This window comes from Puma concolor, chromosome E4 (genome assembly GCF_028749965.1).
Source record: "Puma concolor isolate L17-30 chromosome E4, mPumCon1.1.hap2, whole genome shotgun sequence".
Lineage (NCBI taxonomy): Eukaryota > Metazoa > Chordata > Mammalia > Carnivora > Felidae > Puma > Puma concolor.
The window spans coordinates 15,890,029-15,908,883 of NC_141683.1; the positions used below are offsets into that span (position 1 = coordinate 15,890,029).

Below are 18,855 nucleotides of genomic sequence, written 5' to 3' on the forward strand. Positions count from 1 at the left end.
TGTCACACCAGCATTTAATGCATGTACACAGTGCATTAACTGTAACTGTAGTACATTTATTTGTGCTAGAGGAGACTTGAAAATGATTAAAAAATCAATACTTTGCTGTCAGAGAAGCAAGTGTTACGATGCATTTAAGTAGTTAATTGCATAAGCCCCATAAAAGCTTCAAGTTTGGGTAGCAAGGATGCCATAATTACAGTCCAAGCAGCTACCTTTTATTAACGGTGGACTTTAGGGGACGGTGTGCCCCGTCATCATGCCGCTGTGTGCGTGGTTCAGAAATCACAGACCCTCTTCTCCACACATGTAGGATGCTAGTTACGTACGAATTGATGATCATCAGAACAACAGCTGGTTAAGGTAGTGTTTATTCACCAAACAAGTGATCTCCCTTAAATTCTCTAAAAGCAGTGCTCTCTGACCATCCTTTATGTCTTAAGACATATTAAAGAAATCATAATATTTGTGTGCCCTGGTGTGGTGAAGAAACAGGGTGGCTCAGAGCTGAAGGGGATAAACTAGCTGGCTTCCTGGGGCACTGAGAGGGTCCGGGTGTCAGATGTCCAGCATGCCTTCTGGTTTACTAATTCAGAAGCACTGCTAGAAAGTATTCAATCATAGAATTTTGAAACTGGAGGACACCCTCACTTCTGTCGTACTCTTGGACAAATGAGGCACTGAGGAACAGAGATACCAAATAATGGATTAGCCAAATTGGGGACCTAAAGAGCCACTCTAGAAGCTAAGTTTTCTCCTTTCCAGATCAGTTCCACTGTACATGTTCTCTCTGGAAGGAAACTAGTATGCAAAACAGGGAATGGTAAAGTAGATTTGTTCTTTTTTCTCCAGAGAATAGACAGTGAACAAGGCAAGGCTGAGTGGTCTCGTGATTCTGAGGGGAGCATCCTCTCCTCTTCTGGACACTGACGGGAGAGCAGGTACAGTCGAGTGGTCGCCAACTGAGAAATCATGGCTTCCTGATCTGACATTCTTGTTTAAGTCCTGATCCCAGTGCCTTTCCATGGGTGTTTTGGCCTGGAAGTGTTTGGGCAAACTGCATTTCTTGTGACAGTTTTATATTTGTAAGGAAAAGTCAAAATCATGTTCTGTTGCTAAGGTGCCTGAGGAGGTCTTATGTCAGTCTGCTCCCCACAGATGCCTGAAACGTAGAAAGGCTGTTCGTTGTTGGATTCCTGTCTTCCTAATGGGAAGTGGATGGTGTTTTAAGATATTAACAGTGCCATGCAGTGTTCATAGGTAACAAACTCTTGCTTGAAAACAAATAAAGAGATTTGATTTTAAAGACCTGCCATCAGCGAGAGCTTCTGCTCATTTAGGCCTCCGTTCTTATGCTATGACACTCAAACTCCACACTACATAAATTTTGCACATGTAAATTTATGCATTATGATATGCTATTAATCAGATTATAAAGTAATAAATGCTGCATAAAGCAGAATGTCCATTATCAGAGCATTTTATAAAGAATATTTACAAATAGAAGAGCTAGACTGGAAACTGGATTACAAAGCTATTGCAAAAAATACAAAAACATTGTTAAGTTTATTCTAAGTGGAAACAGACTTTGTATGTTGTTATTCTTTGAAACTATGGATATTGAAGATCCATTTTATACTTGACATTTATAAGAGGATTTTCTAAGTAAATACAGATTTTGAATGTGGATGAATTGTATCCTTTTGTGATATGTTATCTGAAATGTGTGTTATTGGCTAGTAATAATAGTGCCTTGTGTTTGTATAGAAATTTGCTTTCTAAAGCCTAACACAATTATATATATTGTTTTTAAAAGCAGTTATTGTCAAGGTAGTCTGCTGAAATTTATCCTCCTGTTGTAGATGAGAAAACTGAGACCTGCATAAGTTTTAGTGATTTTTCTAAGTTATGCAGAGTTAGAAATTAAAAAGTAAAATGTAATCTCTAATAGTCTGCAGAGTCCTTTCCATTATTCTATGTTGTCTATTAATTCACTGTTTTGTGATTAATGAATTTATAACTATAATCCCTTTACTTTGATAGTGTGAGAAATGATCCTTTATTATTTCTCTCTCTTAGTGAGTCTGTATTTGTGTGAGTGTGTTGAATAGTTCAGGAATATCTGTTTTTCTTTTCATCATTCTGTGTGTGTGTGTGTGTGTGTGTGTGTCTGTGTGTGTGCATGTGTGTGTGGTTAAGTGTGACCAGTCTAGTTTAATTGATTGAAAATCCCGCCTCTGGTCTTAGGGGAACTGGGAAAATAATAACTCAGTGGGGTGCTCACCCTTTCAAACAGGCTAGGTTGACTCCTCCAAGTGAAACATATAACATACCAGCTGGAAGGTTGTTGTGTTTTTGTTTTGTTTTGTTTTGTTTTCAGCAAGAGAATAAAAAGTATACTCTAATTTGACTCATTTTCTGTAGTTGACTTCCTAAGAATAGTTTCATTGCTTGGTGGAATAATTCTCCTGTGAATTTAGAAGAAGTGTTCCACTACTTGTTAAAATTTAAACAGTCAACATTAATTTTTGTGCATTCTCAGTGAGTGTGCCCTTACTGATTATAATCATTTTGCCAAAATAAAAAAAAAAAAATAAGTGCACTCTCATTTTAGGAGATATTAAAATAAAACTATTGAGTTGCTGCAATTTCTTTTGTTTTGTTTGACTGAATTTATATTCCTGATTAAAAAGTGAGTTTGATTATGGTATCCATGGGGGAAAGGATTCTGAATGCTATAGTGGTACAGCACTTCACCATTATCCTCAACTAGCTGGGTTATTGGAGTAAAGGAATACCAAATATCAAACAAATGGGAACTTCAGGAAAAGACTACTTTTAAGTGTTTATTTTTGAGAAAAAGAAAAGGGGAGGGGCACTGAGAGAGGGAGAGAGAGAATCCCAAGCAGGCTCCATGCTGTCAGAGCAAGAGCCCGACACAGGGCTGGATCTCACAAACTGTGAGATCATGACCTGAGCTGAAACCAAGAATCAGATGCTTAACTAACTGAGCCATCCAGGCACCCTGAAGCTACTTTTAAACAAGGATAAAACTCTTTAGTTCTTAAGATGTACAGGAGGTATATTCATAAGTTCTCTATTTATTTCAAATGGACATCCTACTCCCAACACACCAAATATTTATAGTTTGTGATTCTCTAGATCTTTGCTATCCAGTACGGTAGCCATATATGGCTATTTAAACTTCAAATTAATTAAAATTAAATAAAATGTAAACTTCCATTCTTCAGTCCCACTAACCAAAGCTCAAGTGCTCAATATTCATATGTGGCTAACGCCTACCATACTAGACAGTACAGATGTAGAACATTTCCATTATCAGATAGTGTTCTATTGGATGTCATTGGAATAGATGGTGTTTTTCAAACTAAAATTTCAAATCATTTTGTCCCAGGACACTAGGGAATCATATGTGGAAAATAGAAAATATAACAGAAGAGTTCAAAATCCTCCTTTGTGCTTTTAAATAGCAGACTTTAGATTATAAACAATTATATAATTTGTCCTTGAACAATTATATAATTACTTCCTTGAACCCAGGACTCAAAAATCTTTGACAATTCTTCATCCTCAGTTAAGCTCATAGCCAATAATAGCCTGCTGAAATTTTAATACAAAGATGTAATTCCAAACACTGAAGAGAAGCTTAAGGGGAGAAGAAATTTCTAGATGCCTTAGATTTTTATTTTCTTGGATTATTTTGAAGATGGAACATGGCTTGTAGAGTGAAATCTTTGAGAACCTACCATTTAGCTAATTTTGGCAAGGAATGCTAAAGGAAATCATGCATACAATTTACAGATTCATATATATATATAAAGACATCTCATGGTTTGCCGTGGCAGAAGAGGAACTGAGTTGTTAATTATCTAAGTTGAACATTTTGCTCTGTGCCCTCTGTTCTTTACAAAATGTTGAAATAGAATCACAATCAATTGTTTCTCTTTGGAAAGCTGGCCAAGCTTTCTAGAAAGTAACAAATGCTACTTGTTCTAAGCTGTTTTAAGGTGAATTGTCTTTCATGGTTTAAGGCTATCAAATCTTGTATTCACATCATTTTAATATATGTTTATTGAAACAGGCCAAGACTTTGTGTATGCAGAAGCCTGTGTGAACACAGATGGAAATTAAAAGTCCACAGCTTTAGTGTAGGCCCTTAAAAAGTAGGCTTGGAGGTAATGATATTTGTTCCTTTCTTTGCTTGTACCTCTCAAACCCACCCGACCCGCTTAGAGCAGGAATGAACTTCAGCCTACACACTCAACTGTTTAAGAAGAAAAATCAAAACAAAACCTTAGTTTCAATAACTCACTTGTTACTCTGATCCCCTTTCCATCAGGTTTTAGGGAAAATTGCCATCTCTGTTACTTACTCCTTGGGTGTCCCAGAAGCCTCCAGAGAATTGCCAGTGTCCCAGAACTTGAAGCATGTCGAGGCCTCGGTGTGTGGAAGGACGCTGGGCATTCTCTGCCCCTACGCACAGGCCCTGCAGTGGTGTGGTCACTTCAGAGCCCTGGGGGCTGTTGTACCTGGACCAGAGTTCATAAACCGCTGAGTTCACAGGCTCCTTTTCCTCATGTGGATGCCCTGTTTGGCTTTCAGAGTGGTTTTGCTTATTTGTTTTAATTTAAACCAGTTACTAAACTTTAAAAATCAGAACGGTTACACATAAAATGACTATTTTTAACAAAGTAAGACATCTGGCAACTTCAGGTCATTGTTCCTTTACTATCCACTGGCTGGCACAAATCCGTGACTCTTCACCCTGGCCTGGTTTTCTCAAACCCCATGCTGTCTCTCGTGTCTCCAATTAGTCCATTTGAATCATTTTCTTTCCTTGATTGGCCTCTGTGAATTGCAGCCCTAAGTTGATGCTGTGTTAACACAGGGGCTCTGCCCTTTGTGATCAGTAATCACCCACGGTAGTCACTGGGAGTTACAGGCTATAGGTTTCATGAGGGATCTTGTAACTTCTGGGGGAGGTAGCTCCCACTCAGGCAAGGGAAATTTTCCAGAAAAGGGGGCAGCCATGATCCAATGGTGATCAACAGCCACATTTGAGCACTGGGATACCACCTTGGTTAAGGGAATCTGGGTGGGGCACCAGCAGATGATAATATGAAATGTCTTTTACCAGAATAAGAAAGAATAGAGAAATCATCTCCACAGGGAAATTTTGTTTAATCAGCAACATTTTATGGTAACTATTTGTTAGTCATTTAAATTGTGTTTAGTCCCATTTAAGGTATACTCTATCTTGTGTTTTCAGTTCTTAGAACCCCATAAATACTCCACAACTGCCTTGATTTTGAGTGTGATGTACACAAGTACATGTGTACCCGTGTGTGAGTGTCTAGAGATAGAAGCTAAGTTCTTGAATGTAACAAATGTTTTTTTTTTTTTTTTTTTTTTTTAATATTCAGCACCAACCCAGCTGAGGCCTCCTGTGGTCGAAGGAATCAACAGCACAACCATCCGTGTTGGATGGCTCACACCTGAAGAACTGAATGGACCCTCTCCTACATATCATCTAGAACGGAAAGAGTCATCTCTCCCAGCTCCAACGGCCACGATGATGAAAGGAATTCGTTTCATAGGGAATGGATATTATAAATTTCCCAGCTCCACACACCCAGTCAATACAGACTTTACTGGTGAGTGTATTTGACATTACTTTATTGAAGAGGCACTAAGCACCAAGCTGTTTCTTATTATTTTGATAGCCCTTCATAATGAATTTTTTCTATGTTTGTCTACGGAAATATTCAGACCTTTTATAACTTGATTGTGTCAGTATGTCCACCTTCTTAGTATTCTGGGGGGGGGGAGTGAGTAAGTAGCAGAAAGAAAAGTAAAATATAGATGTGGAAAGAAAGCTTTATTTGATCAAAGTATATGCTGGAAATGAGACCATTTACCAGAGTGTGTTCCTCAGAACGCTTCATGTGCTCTACCAAATAAAAAAAATAAAAAAAAAAAAAAAAGAATTCTGTGGGCAGATGAGTTTGAGAAATGCCCCATGAGGTTGGAGATTCTCAGTACATGTCAGGTTGTTAAAGTCTCTAAAAAGAATTATAAGAGAGCTATCTAATTTTTCATAGCCCAATATTCCAGATCCTTATTTGTTACTTTTTTTAAAGCATGATCACTATCCGTAGGTTTTGTGGAGAGCATTATGGGAAAAACTAATTTCAGGGAAACATACCTTCTATGGGTAAGTGATGCACTTGCTTAAGGCACTTAAGGCACTTGAGCAATCTCAGGAATCAACAAAAACAATGTTTTCACACAATATTTTTAAAAATGAAAACCAATGCCAAAAAATTCCCAATAAAACCCCAAATTTTAAAATGAAGACTGGATCCGTTGCTTTCTTGCATGACCCTGTAATCCTGCCTCATTTGCCTCACCCAACTCCTGGTCTTGCTGGTCCTACAATATTCCAGGCATTCTGTTACCTTTCTGAATTAGAGTTTTTAAGAATTCTGTTTCACTATAATTATAGAAAACTATAACTATTTATGTTACATATTCCACCTTCCCAATTAAAAAAAATTAAAAGGAATAAGGTACATATGATTCTGTAAACTCATAATGATATTCATTTAATCCACGGGAAAGTCACTTTGGAGCAAATAGTCTTTAAAATTTTTTTTTCAATGTTTTTTATTTATTTTTGGGACAGAGAGAGGCAGAGCATGAACAGGGGAGGGGCAGAGAGAGAGGGAGACACAGAACTGGAAACGGGCTCCAGGCTCCGAGCCATCAGCCCAGAGCCTGACGCGGGGCTCGAACTCATGGACCGCGAGATCGTGACCTGGCTGAAGTCGGACGCTTAACCGACTGCGCCACTCAGGCGCCCCTAGAGCAAATAGTGTTTAAAATGTTACATATGTTGAGTACAATGAAGTGGAATTTGAGCTATAAAATGTGGCTCAAATATTATTGCTTTATTTTTTAAAGTTTATTTATTTTTGAGAGAGACAGAGAGAGAGCATGAGTAGGGGAGGGGCAGAGAGGAAGAGAGAGGGAGAGGGAGAATCCGAAGCAGACTCGACACTGTCAGCGTAGAGCCTGATGCAGGGCTCGAACCCCGAAACTGTGAGATCATGACCTGAACCTAAATTAAGAGACTGACGCTTAACTGACTGAGCCACCCAGGTACCCCTATTGCTTTGTTTTTATTTAAAATAGTAAACAGTTTGCTTTTAAGTGAGCCTGATGTACATTTGTAATGAATGATCTTCTAGCCAAGGTATATTGAGGTGAATACCCCTGGTCTAGTACATCAAAATCATCATTGAGTGTTAGAAATTCAACCACTGAGATCTCATAAAATGTTCCACTTCCATTTAATATTTGTAAATGTCAAAGAAAGGAAAGAAAAGAAAAAAAATCTGGCAAAGAAGCTATGGATGTAAAGCTAAAAAGCCTTTCCTCCAATGGAAATAGAAACTGCCTTCCTGGTCCAAGATTTGGCACGCGCTGTGTTTCTTCGAGGAAACAACATTCGTTTCCATTCAGCTGGGCCTATCTGCTGCAAGTATGTCAGCTTGGATTTGCGGGCTAGCCAGCAGACAGATTTTTGATGGGATCACCTACTGTTGTTGCAGTGAAAGATAGAGTGGCCCGTCCACCGTTAATAAATTTAGTCGTCTGCACGCTCTCCCTAGCCGGCCTTATACTCTGAGGTGCAAGGGCTAGGGGCAGATGTAGCGTCTGGGAAGTTTTCCAAATTCCTCTTTAAAAAAGTTAGGCCGTAAACACTGGCCTCACTAAGCAGGATCCTTCTGTCTATAACAAAGCCTCCAGCTGCACAGAAAATGTGTTTGGAGTACACATCATTTGAAGGACAAGGCGGGGAGATCACAATTTTGGCTCGAAGTGCTCCCTAGGGGTTTGGTGATTCCCAGAGAATAAGAAGTTCTGCATTCAGGCACGTTCTGGGGCAATACTAGCTCCTTTTTATTAGCACCTTCACCTTACTTTTAAAGTTCTCTTTAACTTTTAAACCAGGTCTGCGTCAAATTATTGGTTTGATCCTTTGGCTCAATTGGCAGGTTTGGTTGAATAATTTTATTGAGCTGGGCCCATGGTTAAATGAAGTTTACTCAATCAATAAGCTGGGACAATTTACAAAACCAATGCGATAGCTTTCTCTAAACTTGCATCTTTCCTAAGCAGAGCAGTATGTACATAATTCGCACCTTCCATTCATTTTACTTAAATATTCTCTCATTCAATCCCTACAAGCCTGTAGGTAGGAATTTTACCCTCAGAGCACAGAGGAAAGGAGAATCAGTACGTGGCTTCCCTGAGGTACGACAGCTACTGAATTTCAGGGTTCAAATATGAATTGGAAACTTCTGATTCAATGGCTGGTGCTTTGCCACAGAAGGGAAAGGCACACACGTGGACAGTTTTTTGGAAGGTGTAGAATGAGAGTATGTGACAGTAATAAATGTGGATGGGATAAAATTATCAATCAAATATTCCTTACCCAACACTGCTAAACTTTTTTGGATTTTTCTTTCAGTTGCTGACTTTTCAGGTACAAATAGTTAATAGGGTTGGCTTATTTATTTACTTACATCTCCAAAGCCATCTAGGGATCACATTTTTTCCATAGCAATTGATTCCAGATTGTTCTTAGAAGCTAGATGTTTAATGTCTGAATGAAATTATTTTAATGGGCTGAAGTGCTATCTGTCAAATGGTGCTATCAACTTCTTTTCTATATATCTTATGCAGAATTTTATATCCTGAGGCAAATTTAATGAGCCAATTTTGGAAATCTCAAAAATGATTAATTGTGTTTAATAAGTGAATAATTGTAAGAACTAAGATGCTTTTATTTTGAATTATTCATTTTAAAATATCAAACTCTAACTAAAATGACTCTTGAAATATGGATGGAGATATCCAGTACTCAAAGACAAGTATACAGTTATGTACATTACTGTGCATATGTTATATATAAAAAAAATAAGTCAGATTTTACCCATTGATGACAACACTTATAAATACATTCATAACATGTTCTGTAGTCATGGACGATGTTATTAAAATTTTAGTATAGATGATCTCATTATTGCAGCTCAAGAAAGGAATCTCTTATATAACTCACACCTCTTCCATATTTGCCTTAAATGTTTTTAGTGAGTAGGATATAATGAAAATAGTATATGTTCTAACATGTTGCTTAATATTGTAAATTATTTAGCCTTGTGTTGTAAATGAACTCTATCAAAATTGACTTCTGGGAAGAAAAATTATTCAGGTGCCTCTTTTTTAGAGTCTGTTTTTGGTACCTTTTCCTTTTGAATACAAGCATTCTTTCAAAAATCTAATCTCTAGGAAGGATATATTATCAGTCATTTACATCACAGTATAAATTTAAGATCAGGTATTAACTCCTCTACTTCTATATGAGTAACAGTGAGTGCTTTGGGAGAAATCTGATAAATTTCAGATCCAGGCCCTGTTATTTATTAGCTACAGGTAATTAGATACACCACTTAATCGTTTCTGTATCTTTGTTTCCTTCTCTTTAAAATTGGCATGATAATACTACGTACAATAGTGATATCTAGAAGTAGGCGAGAATGAAAGGCAATAGCCACCTCCTGAACTTTGCAGTGTCTGCCATGCAGGTTACTTAAAAGTCTAAACATTAGCTGTTTATCGTTACTCATTTAACAAATGTTTAAGTGTTTACCATGAGACAGGCACGCTTCTGAGAGTCCTCTGAAATTTATAAAGTTAGTATTCTATTAATTCGTCTCCTGTTACACATATATTGTGCCTGAATGTTATATTTAAGGTATGAGCAATATGTAATTTCTATATTAAAATATGATATTTAATTTTGTTATTGAAAATAGTTACATTAATCTGCCTAGTATTGAAACATTGGATAAACTATTTTTCTGTGGATCTAATCGTGCTCATCTATTAAATGAAGGATTATGCTAGATGACCAATGCCTCTAACTTCTCAAATTCCAAATCAACGAATATAGAATATTTAAGTAGCTTCAAAAAGTCAAAATAGAGGTTGTTACCAAAACATCTGAGTTTAAAAATAACCAGATTTTTTTCGGGGCGCCTGGGTGGCGCAGTCGGTTAAGCGTCCGACTTCAGCCAGGTCACGATCTCGCGCTCCGTGAGTTCGAGCCCCACGTCGGGCTCTGGGCTGATGGCTCAGAGCCTGGAGCCTGTTTCCGATTCTGTGTCTCCCTCTCTCTCTGCCCCTCCCCCATTCATGCTCTGTCTCTCTCTGTCCCCAAAATAAATAAACGTTGAAAAAAAAATTTTTTTTAAATAAAAATAACCAGATTTTTGAACAAATTTTTCAGAGATCATTTTTTCATATAATATTATGTTCATAATTTATGATTAACATAAATGTGTTTTTTGTATAGGGATACATTAATTTATAGGGATAATTTAAATGATATGGAGAGAAATACTCAATATAAAATGGATATTCAATTCTTGGATTATGTCAGAATGTGTAAAGAAGCAGCAAATTCAACATAAGCTCATAATATTTTAACTAGAAAATCATTGGGGCGCCTGGGTGGCGCAGTCGGTTAAGCGTCCGACTTCAGCCAGGTCACGATCTCGCGGTCCGTGAGTTCGAGCCCCGCGTCAGGCTCTGGGCTGATGGCTCGGAGCCTGGAGCCTGTTTCCGATTCTGTGTCTCCCTCTCTCTCTGCCCCTCCCCCGTTCATGCTCTGTCTCTCTCTGTCCCAAAAATAAAATAAAATAAAATAAAGTAAAATAAAATAAAATAAAATAAAATAAAATAAAATAAAATAAAAAAAAGAAAATCATGTAAATACTCATGGCAAAATATTTTTCTGGTTACATGGGATTAACAATACTTCCTCCTTCCAAAATAAGAGTAGCAAATAGAACATTCTCTACCTTCTACAGTTGGAAGGGGTGATCATTGTGTCTTCAGAGGGAAAAAAAAAAATGCTCATTTTTTTTTTTCAGGAATGCAGAGTAAATCCACTTGATTTACACAAAGAATTTAGTCCTTTCCATGCAATGCTAGTAATCCAAAGGGAACCTGGTAAAAACAGCAAACTAAACTACCGCTCAGACTAGCATTCCAAAGGTGACCCTCTCTCCTTGTCACTTTTTCTTCCTATTAGTGAAAACAGGCCCATGATCGTTTGGGGGAAGGTTTGACTATTGTCGTATCCAGCCGCCAATCACAGCCTTTTAAACTGCCTTTACTGGTGACCCTGCTCAGAAATCAGGAACTGCCTTTGGGGAGATCTTTGTAGCAAACCACTGGGGAGATGAGCATACATGTGCACCTGGATGTAATTCCCTTTTATTTGTCTTCACGAGGAATGTGATTACTGATGTTGAATATCTTGCAGATGAGAACTCTGTACACTTTCTTCATAATAATGCTGTTCAAGGACACTAAATGATTGTCAGACGTTTTTGTCTTGTGGTTTTTGCCTTCCCCAAAATGACTGAACTAGAATGCTTTAGGATACAGAAATACAATTAATTACCAACCTATGAAGAGAGAAAGGCAACTCCCCAAATCAATATTCCTTAAAAGCATATATTATATATATATTTTTTTACTCTATGATATATGTGCTTTATTATTATTATTTATTATTTTTAGTGAGCTGGGACATTTAAGTACTTCATTAAAAGAAAGCTCATTATAAGCAGTTATAGAGAAGGTGCAAGCAGAGTAAACTTCTTCAGATAGACTAATTAGTAAAAGCATATTAATTCTGACCTTCAACACCCTTGCTTTCCCAGGATTTGTTTTCCTCCAACAGGGAGCAAGTAATTTTACCAGAAAGTTCTTAAAATCAAACAAACAAATAAAATAATAAAACAAATAAAATGCCAAGTCCTCATAAGGCAGATTTAAATCTCAAGTTTTATTTGACCTTTGATGTTAGATTTTAGTCATAGTTACTGAAAAACAGATATATGAATCAACTATCTGGCCTAAAAGTTTAATGAACAGGCAGTGATGATACAGAAAGAGAAAGGCAAGAGCAGGAACACGGACCTTGTCAGCAGAGAAGTGGTTTCCAGGCAATGAAGAGGCTCGTAATGTGTTTCTGGTTGTGACACAATAAGGAGAGATTGTGAATATCTGGTTGAGAGCATCTATGGATTCATAGGGTCGAGGGCCCAACTGTGTATCTTCTTGGAATCACAGAAGTCAGACTAACCCATAGTGACTTGGGATATTAAGAAGTAAGTGAAAATTGTTTTGTTTTTACTACCTTTAATGGAGATGTGTAAAGATAGCATTGTTGGATGGGAAAGGACCATGTTTTTCCCCATTCAACAAGTGCATCACAAAGGCCGATTTAAGTGACTGCATGTGTTTAAACCCTTGTATTTTTTAAAGTGACACATTTTGTTTTTTTGTTTTTTTTTTTTTTAATTTTTTTTTTTTCAACGTTTTTTTTTTATTTATTTTTGGGACAGAGAGAGACAGAGCATGAACGGGGGAGGGGCAGAGAGAGAGGGAGACACAGAATCGGAAACAGGCTCCAGGCTCCGAGCCATCAGCCCAGAGCCCGACGCGGGGCTCGAACTCACGGACCGCGAGATCGTGACCTGGCTGAAGTCGGACGCTTAACCGACTGCGCCACCCAGGCGCCCCATAAAGTGACACATTTTGAAGCACATTCCCATAATGTCACCTTGTGTTTGAAATATTAACGGTAGGGTTGGTTTGGGAGTACTACGTTCAGTTTCGCTTTTGAATTTTATCTCTGATTGCTGAAAATAATCATTTCAACACCTGGCTTTTTCTTTCACCAAAACTTATACCAGTTAACTCTTGCTTAGGTGGTCAAATTTAATGAAATTGCAAGTTTCCCTTTGCATGAAGAAACCTTCCCTCCCTTTTTAACTTTTACAGTGTCAGTCTAGAGCAGGGGGTTACAGAGTTCACCTGTAAATGTCCAGACATTAAATATTGTCTGCTCAGCAAGCCGTGAGGTCTCCGTCCCAGCTCCTCAGCTCTGCCATGGTAGTGTGAAAGCAGCCATAGGTGATATAGAAACAAATAAGTGTAGCCTTGTTGTTTTGGGTAAAAACATTTTATTTACAACAAAAACAGACATCAGGCTGGTAGCTTGCCTATTTTTGGTCAAGAGTCTAGTCTAAGTTGCTTAAATTAATATGTAATTTCAGGGGCGCCTGGGTGGCTCAGTCAGTTGGGCATCTGACTTCAGCTCAGGTCATGATCTCACAGCTTGTGAGTTTGAGCCCCGCATCAGGCTCTGTGCTGAGAGCTCGGAGCCTGGAGCCTGCTTCGGCTTCTGTGTCTCCCTCTCTCTGCCCCTTCCCCCCCCCCCCTCAAAAATAAACATGAAAAAAATTAAAGAAATGTATGTAATTTTATCATTAACAATACATTTTTCTTTCTTCTGCCCTAATGCCAAGAACCCTAAAAATGAGTACAGGGTAGCTCAGATAAAACAAACAGGAGAGGACCAACACAACAAAACAGATAATAATGCTTGATAAATGGAAATGTTTGGAAACCACATCTAGTTTTTCCCAACAGGGGCTTCTGTGGCCAGTAAGCCAGCCAGCATTGACCATGTCAATAGGACCGAATAATATTTACATTTGGGGCAAACCGTTTCTGTTAGCTGATAATGCTTTCAGTCAGCTTTAAAGCATCTGCTGTTTCCTTCTCTGTGTTTATCAAGCCGAGCTGTATTGTCACCTGATATACACACTGCACATGTGTTCTCACACACTCATGTCACATTCTCAAACGCACTGTTCCCACCAGGTCCCCAGGTTTTCTATGCGGTCTCACATTTACCTACTTCAATTGTCCAATGTCGTCACTTATAATATGTTTGCCATTTAAACATCTTCACTAGGGCTTCATTGCTAAAGAAAAAAAAATGTCTCCATCTTTTTTTGTTTAATGTTTATTTGTTTTTGAGAGAGAGAGACCGAGTACAAGTGGAGGAGGGGCAGAGAGAGAAGGAGACCCAGAATCCGAAGCAGACTCCAGGCTCTGAGCCGTCAGCACAGAGCCCGATGTGGGGCTCCAACCCACACACTGTGAGATCATTACCTGGGCCAGCCAGACCCTTAACCTACCAAGCCACCCAGGCACCCCAGTTGTCTCCATCTTTTAATGGCAGTTAGCATCAATATAATAGAGATTAATTTTAGTTTCTTCTTCTTCCTTAAATGGGTAGAAAGAGGAACTTTGAACAGAAAAAGAATCATCATAGTCAGCAGTGATAGAGAAACTAGCCCCTATGAAAAAGTTGAATGAAGTGAATTATTTTGTATATATTTTTTTGGAAAAAAACTAATTAAAAATACTTAAAGAGCTATATTTACTCTTATGTTATACCATTAGGATAAATATATAACACCCACAGAGGAGTATAGCTTAATTTCATTTCTACTAAGCTTGAAATTCCAATAATATTGTTGCCAAAATGCCTTATCTTTCAAAACTATGTTCTAGTGATCTGAAGAAATGTTTTACAAAATCACGCATTAAGATTCCCATGTGAGCAGGGAAACTTCGAGTACAATTATGCAGACCACAGTTAAGTTCCGCACATTGAAGGCAGTTCACAGACATGGCCCTCAGGTGTTTGTTTGGAGATTCAAGAAGGGAAACTCAGTTACGTACATTGTCGTGACTAAGGAGCAGCCTCATTTAAGTCCTTTGTCTTTAACTGCAACTTGAACAGAGAGGCATAAAGAGGAAGGAGGGGACAAAACACCTGAAGAGACATTCTGGCAATGGTGGCCATGCCAACCTCACAAAGGGGGTCCTGGGAGAGTTTCATAAAGGAGATATAGGGACTTATGGGAGGTGTGTAGGGATGAATGGTTTAATGACCCTTCCTCCTACACAGGCAGAAAATTGAAAAAGAATGCAGATGCCTCCTTCTTGTCTTCTGCTTCTCTTAATTTTTCTCTGCTGAAATCCATTCATTCTTCTGTGTATACCACTGTGTCTACCAAAGTGAATAGCACCGATTGCCTGACATAGAAACCTGGGAAATTTCTTGAATATGACTTCTCACACCCTTTCTCACATTGCACCCATTATTCCTCCTCTGGCCATTCTTTCTCTTACACAACTCTTGGAACCATCCATTGGTCCTATGGCTAATCCCTGATCCTGGTCTGTGGTATGGGTCTCCTTACCAACAGTTTCACTCTTTTTCTAGGCTGGGTTTCTGATGAATAAGCTGTCTTGCCATTCTCTTGCTTAAAACCTTTCAGTAGTTTCCCATCGAGATGCCCTGCATGAAGTCTTTGCTGCTTACCTTTCAGCCTCATCTTTCCATCCATGTATCTCCTGGTTTACCCTCCAGCTATATGACTTTCAGTTCCTGCTGTCTGAATGCACCACTCCATCTTAGAAGCCCAGGTCTTAGAACAGACCCATGCTTTTGCCTGGAATGCCTTCCCTTCTTTGAATGGGCTTCTTTTTCATTTCACAGACTAATCCTACCTATCATTAAAGTGTCAGCCGAGCTGTTCCTCTCAGTGGCCTCCCCCCACCCCATACCAAATCTAGATTAGGGGCCTCTCCTATGTACCACCAAAGAAAACGAGAATTTCTCTGTTGTATTCCTACCACACTCTATTACAGTCGTGTGCTCACTTACCTAGGTCCCAAGCAGACTGAAATGATGACCGTTTTCTTCTAACATTTGTCCTTACACAGCATAGGACCACATGTGCAATAAATATCTGTTGAATAAAGAATTAGCTAAATGAGATAGATAGAGAAGAGGGAAATTTGTAAGAAAGATTGCTTAGCTGTAAGAATGACTTAATGGTAAGATTCACAGTGTGTTAGAATATATTACATAATCTTGAGGCCTACCTTATTGGAAGTTTTGATGGCTTAGTGATAACTCCATTTGTTTTGATTCTGTTGGCCTAAGATGCATAAGAAAGTGTGTTTTATGCTATATGGTACTTAGGGTGAAAAGAAATTCTTATTAATGGTCCTGAGTGGCTGGTGGTGTTCCTTCTATGTCAATTGTTTCAGCAAGAGTGCTGTATCAGGAATTGTTTTCTGCCCCACAGCCCTCGCATTGTGCTGTTGGAAACTAGGTGTTGTGCGTCTCTTAGATACAGGATCTCCTTAGGCTTATTAAATTTTGAGGTTAATGAATATTTTGACACTTTTACCTATACCTATCATTAGGGCTTATTGCAATAGGTTTAAGATGACAGTCATAATAAACATATATAGTACAATAAAAAGCACTTTTAATCTTGAAAGTGCTTTATAAACAACAGTGATCAATGCTATGGATGGATTAACAGCATCCAACTGATTGAATTCCATTTCAAGGGCAATGGACGTATTGATGTCGGTATTCTGGTGCAGAAGGAAGGAAGCAAGGGCAGCGGCGTGAAAAGCGCAGGTTCTGGAGTCAGATGCTCCGCGTTTAAAATCTGGCTCCCCAACATGCTGTGTGCAACTCGGCATGAGTCACTTACCAGCTCTGTAGCTCAGTGTCCCCATCCGTAAAATGGATTATTATAGGGTTTTTGTGCAGGAATCACCATAAAGTGTTGGCACAGAATATATTTGTGGTCACTGTTATACATGCATTTATGGCTGACGTTTTTTAATTCAGAATTTCACATTATGTGCCTTTCCCTTCATACGTACATTTTACGTGCCCAAACCACATAAATCTTGATGATACTCCTTTATAACTTCTCTCTACTACATATCTCTGATAAGTCACTTTCTTTTATGCAATCTGTGAACTTCTGACCTTTGTGTTTTTAGCTGCCTTTCTCCTTTCTCTAGAGACTTAGATGCTCCACACCTCATTTCTGCATTTCTAGTGGCTACCTTTCTATTTTAACATGCACTTGTAAATCTAACTCTATTTCCTCCCTTTTCTTCATAATCAGTCTTCTCAAAAAATAAGATGCTCTGCATGTCCATTCCTCACTGCAATGACTTCTCAATCTGTCGCTTACATTTCTTCTCCCACTGCTTCATTGTAAATGCCTTATTCAAGATTAACAGTTTTCAAAATGCAACTTTTTACAATCCCTACCCTATGTGCCCCTCAATAATAATGGCACCATTATATCCTTTTAAAAATACAAAGAAACCAAATAAATCTCACCAGGTCCCCCCTGCAATTTTCTGCCAACTGTTTTTCAAGTCTTTTGGCTCTGTTTTCTATATCTAACTTTAGATGAAATAACTCAATCATTTTATCAGTCCACACGCAGACTTTTCTCCATTTCACTCCATTTGCCCGATGCTATCATTGGTGTTTTAGAGAGAGTATTGAGCAAAACAGGTAGAGTCCCTAACCTTAGGGAACTTAAAGTCTTGCAGGGAAATCATTCCTCAAACATGTAATTAGATAATTACAAGTGATTTCTGTCTCTAGCTATGAGAGACAGAGCCGTCTCCTGCTGTGCAGGATATCAAAAAATCCTCATGCTGAGAGAAAACAAGAAAAGAAACTAGATACAATTTCTTAAAAATATGATTGTTTAGAGACAGTACTGAGTAACTAGGACTACAAAGGCATGGGAGATTAAGGCCCCAGAAATAAGGAAAACCGTTTAGTAAGACTTTGTCTTTGCTCTTTCCTTCTGTTTTATTCGCTAGTCCCAAATTGCATAGTCTTGGGAAAATGAAAGCATGGTTTGAGAGACAAGAAATTCCGGTTCAGGGCCTGCCATGGAGGAAGGGGCTGCTAAATCCACCAGGCTTTCGGTTGAAATTCTATGAGTAAGAGAAAACCAGAAACAGACCAGTCTTCTCAAAGCCTGAAGTAAAGCCTCAACCCATCTCAACCCATCTCAACTTCTGATAGGATAAAAGTTATCTTCTGGCCAAAAATGTTTCAATATTTGCTAAAAGGAGACAACATTATCAACAAGAGTCTATAATTTTTTATACATGATATCTTATATTCAATACAAAATTACCAGGAATACCAAGAAATAGGACCAAATAAATAAAAAATAAAAATCGATCTTGAAGTAATCTAGATATATTGAATATGTTATATATATCCAATGTGTGTCATTACATATATATATATATATATATATATATATATATATCACACACACACTCATACACACTACACGTGTGTATATATATATATATATACACACACACACACACATATATATAAAGACTTGACAAGAACTATGATTAGTGATCTCAAGAAGATAAATGAAAAGATGCAGAATTTGACAGAGAATTGGGGTATATTAGTATAAGAATTCTAGAACTAAAATCATAGCTAAATTAGTATCCCAGTAGATAGAATTCCAGTTCCATTCATGATGGACTGAAGAGTATTAGACTTATTATTTTAAACTACAAAAGTTTGAACACGTATTAGGAAAAGGGATAGTTGAAAAGAATAATGATCTATTCCTAACTCAAGAGGAAACCAAAAAGAAAGAAAAGGGCAAATAAAATTCCCCAAAATTTAAAGGAGGGCTTAATAAAAATAAAATCCAGCATCAATAAATCAAAACACACAAAATATAATGAAGAAAATAGACTATGTGACTCATCACATAACCTAATAAAGATGAAATCTAAATTATTCCCATAGATTCAATAAACACCTTAGATAAAATATAACATCTATTCGTGATAAAATTCTCAGCAAACTAGAGAGGAAACAACCTGGTGAGTGCATTTTTATAAAATACTACTAATAGTGAAATATCAAATGCTTTCCCCCAGAGATCAGGAAAATGACACAGAAGCCCACTATTACCATTTTTATTCAAACCTGTACTAGATGTAGCAGTC

At 37.9% G+C, this 18,855-nt stretch overlaps 1 protein-coding gene across 3 annotated transcripts in view; it reads left to right on the forward strand.

Annotated features, from left to right (window-relative positions):
* The window catches only part of USH2A (usherin), a 734,839-nt gene that overhangs the window by 221,358 nt on the left and 494,626 nt on the right, over window positions 1–18,855 (forward strand). For all 3 annotated transcript variants that reach the window (XM_025927811.2, XM_086694483.1, XM_086694484.1), the window contains exon 21: window positions 5,445–5,675. In XM_025927811.2, the coding sequence (XP_025783596.2) occupies window positions 5,445–5,675 (231 nt within the window). The remainder of the gene's footprint in view (window positions 1–5,444; window positions 5,676–18,855) is intronic.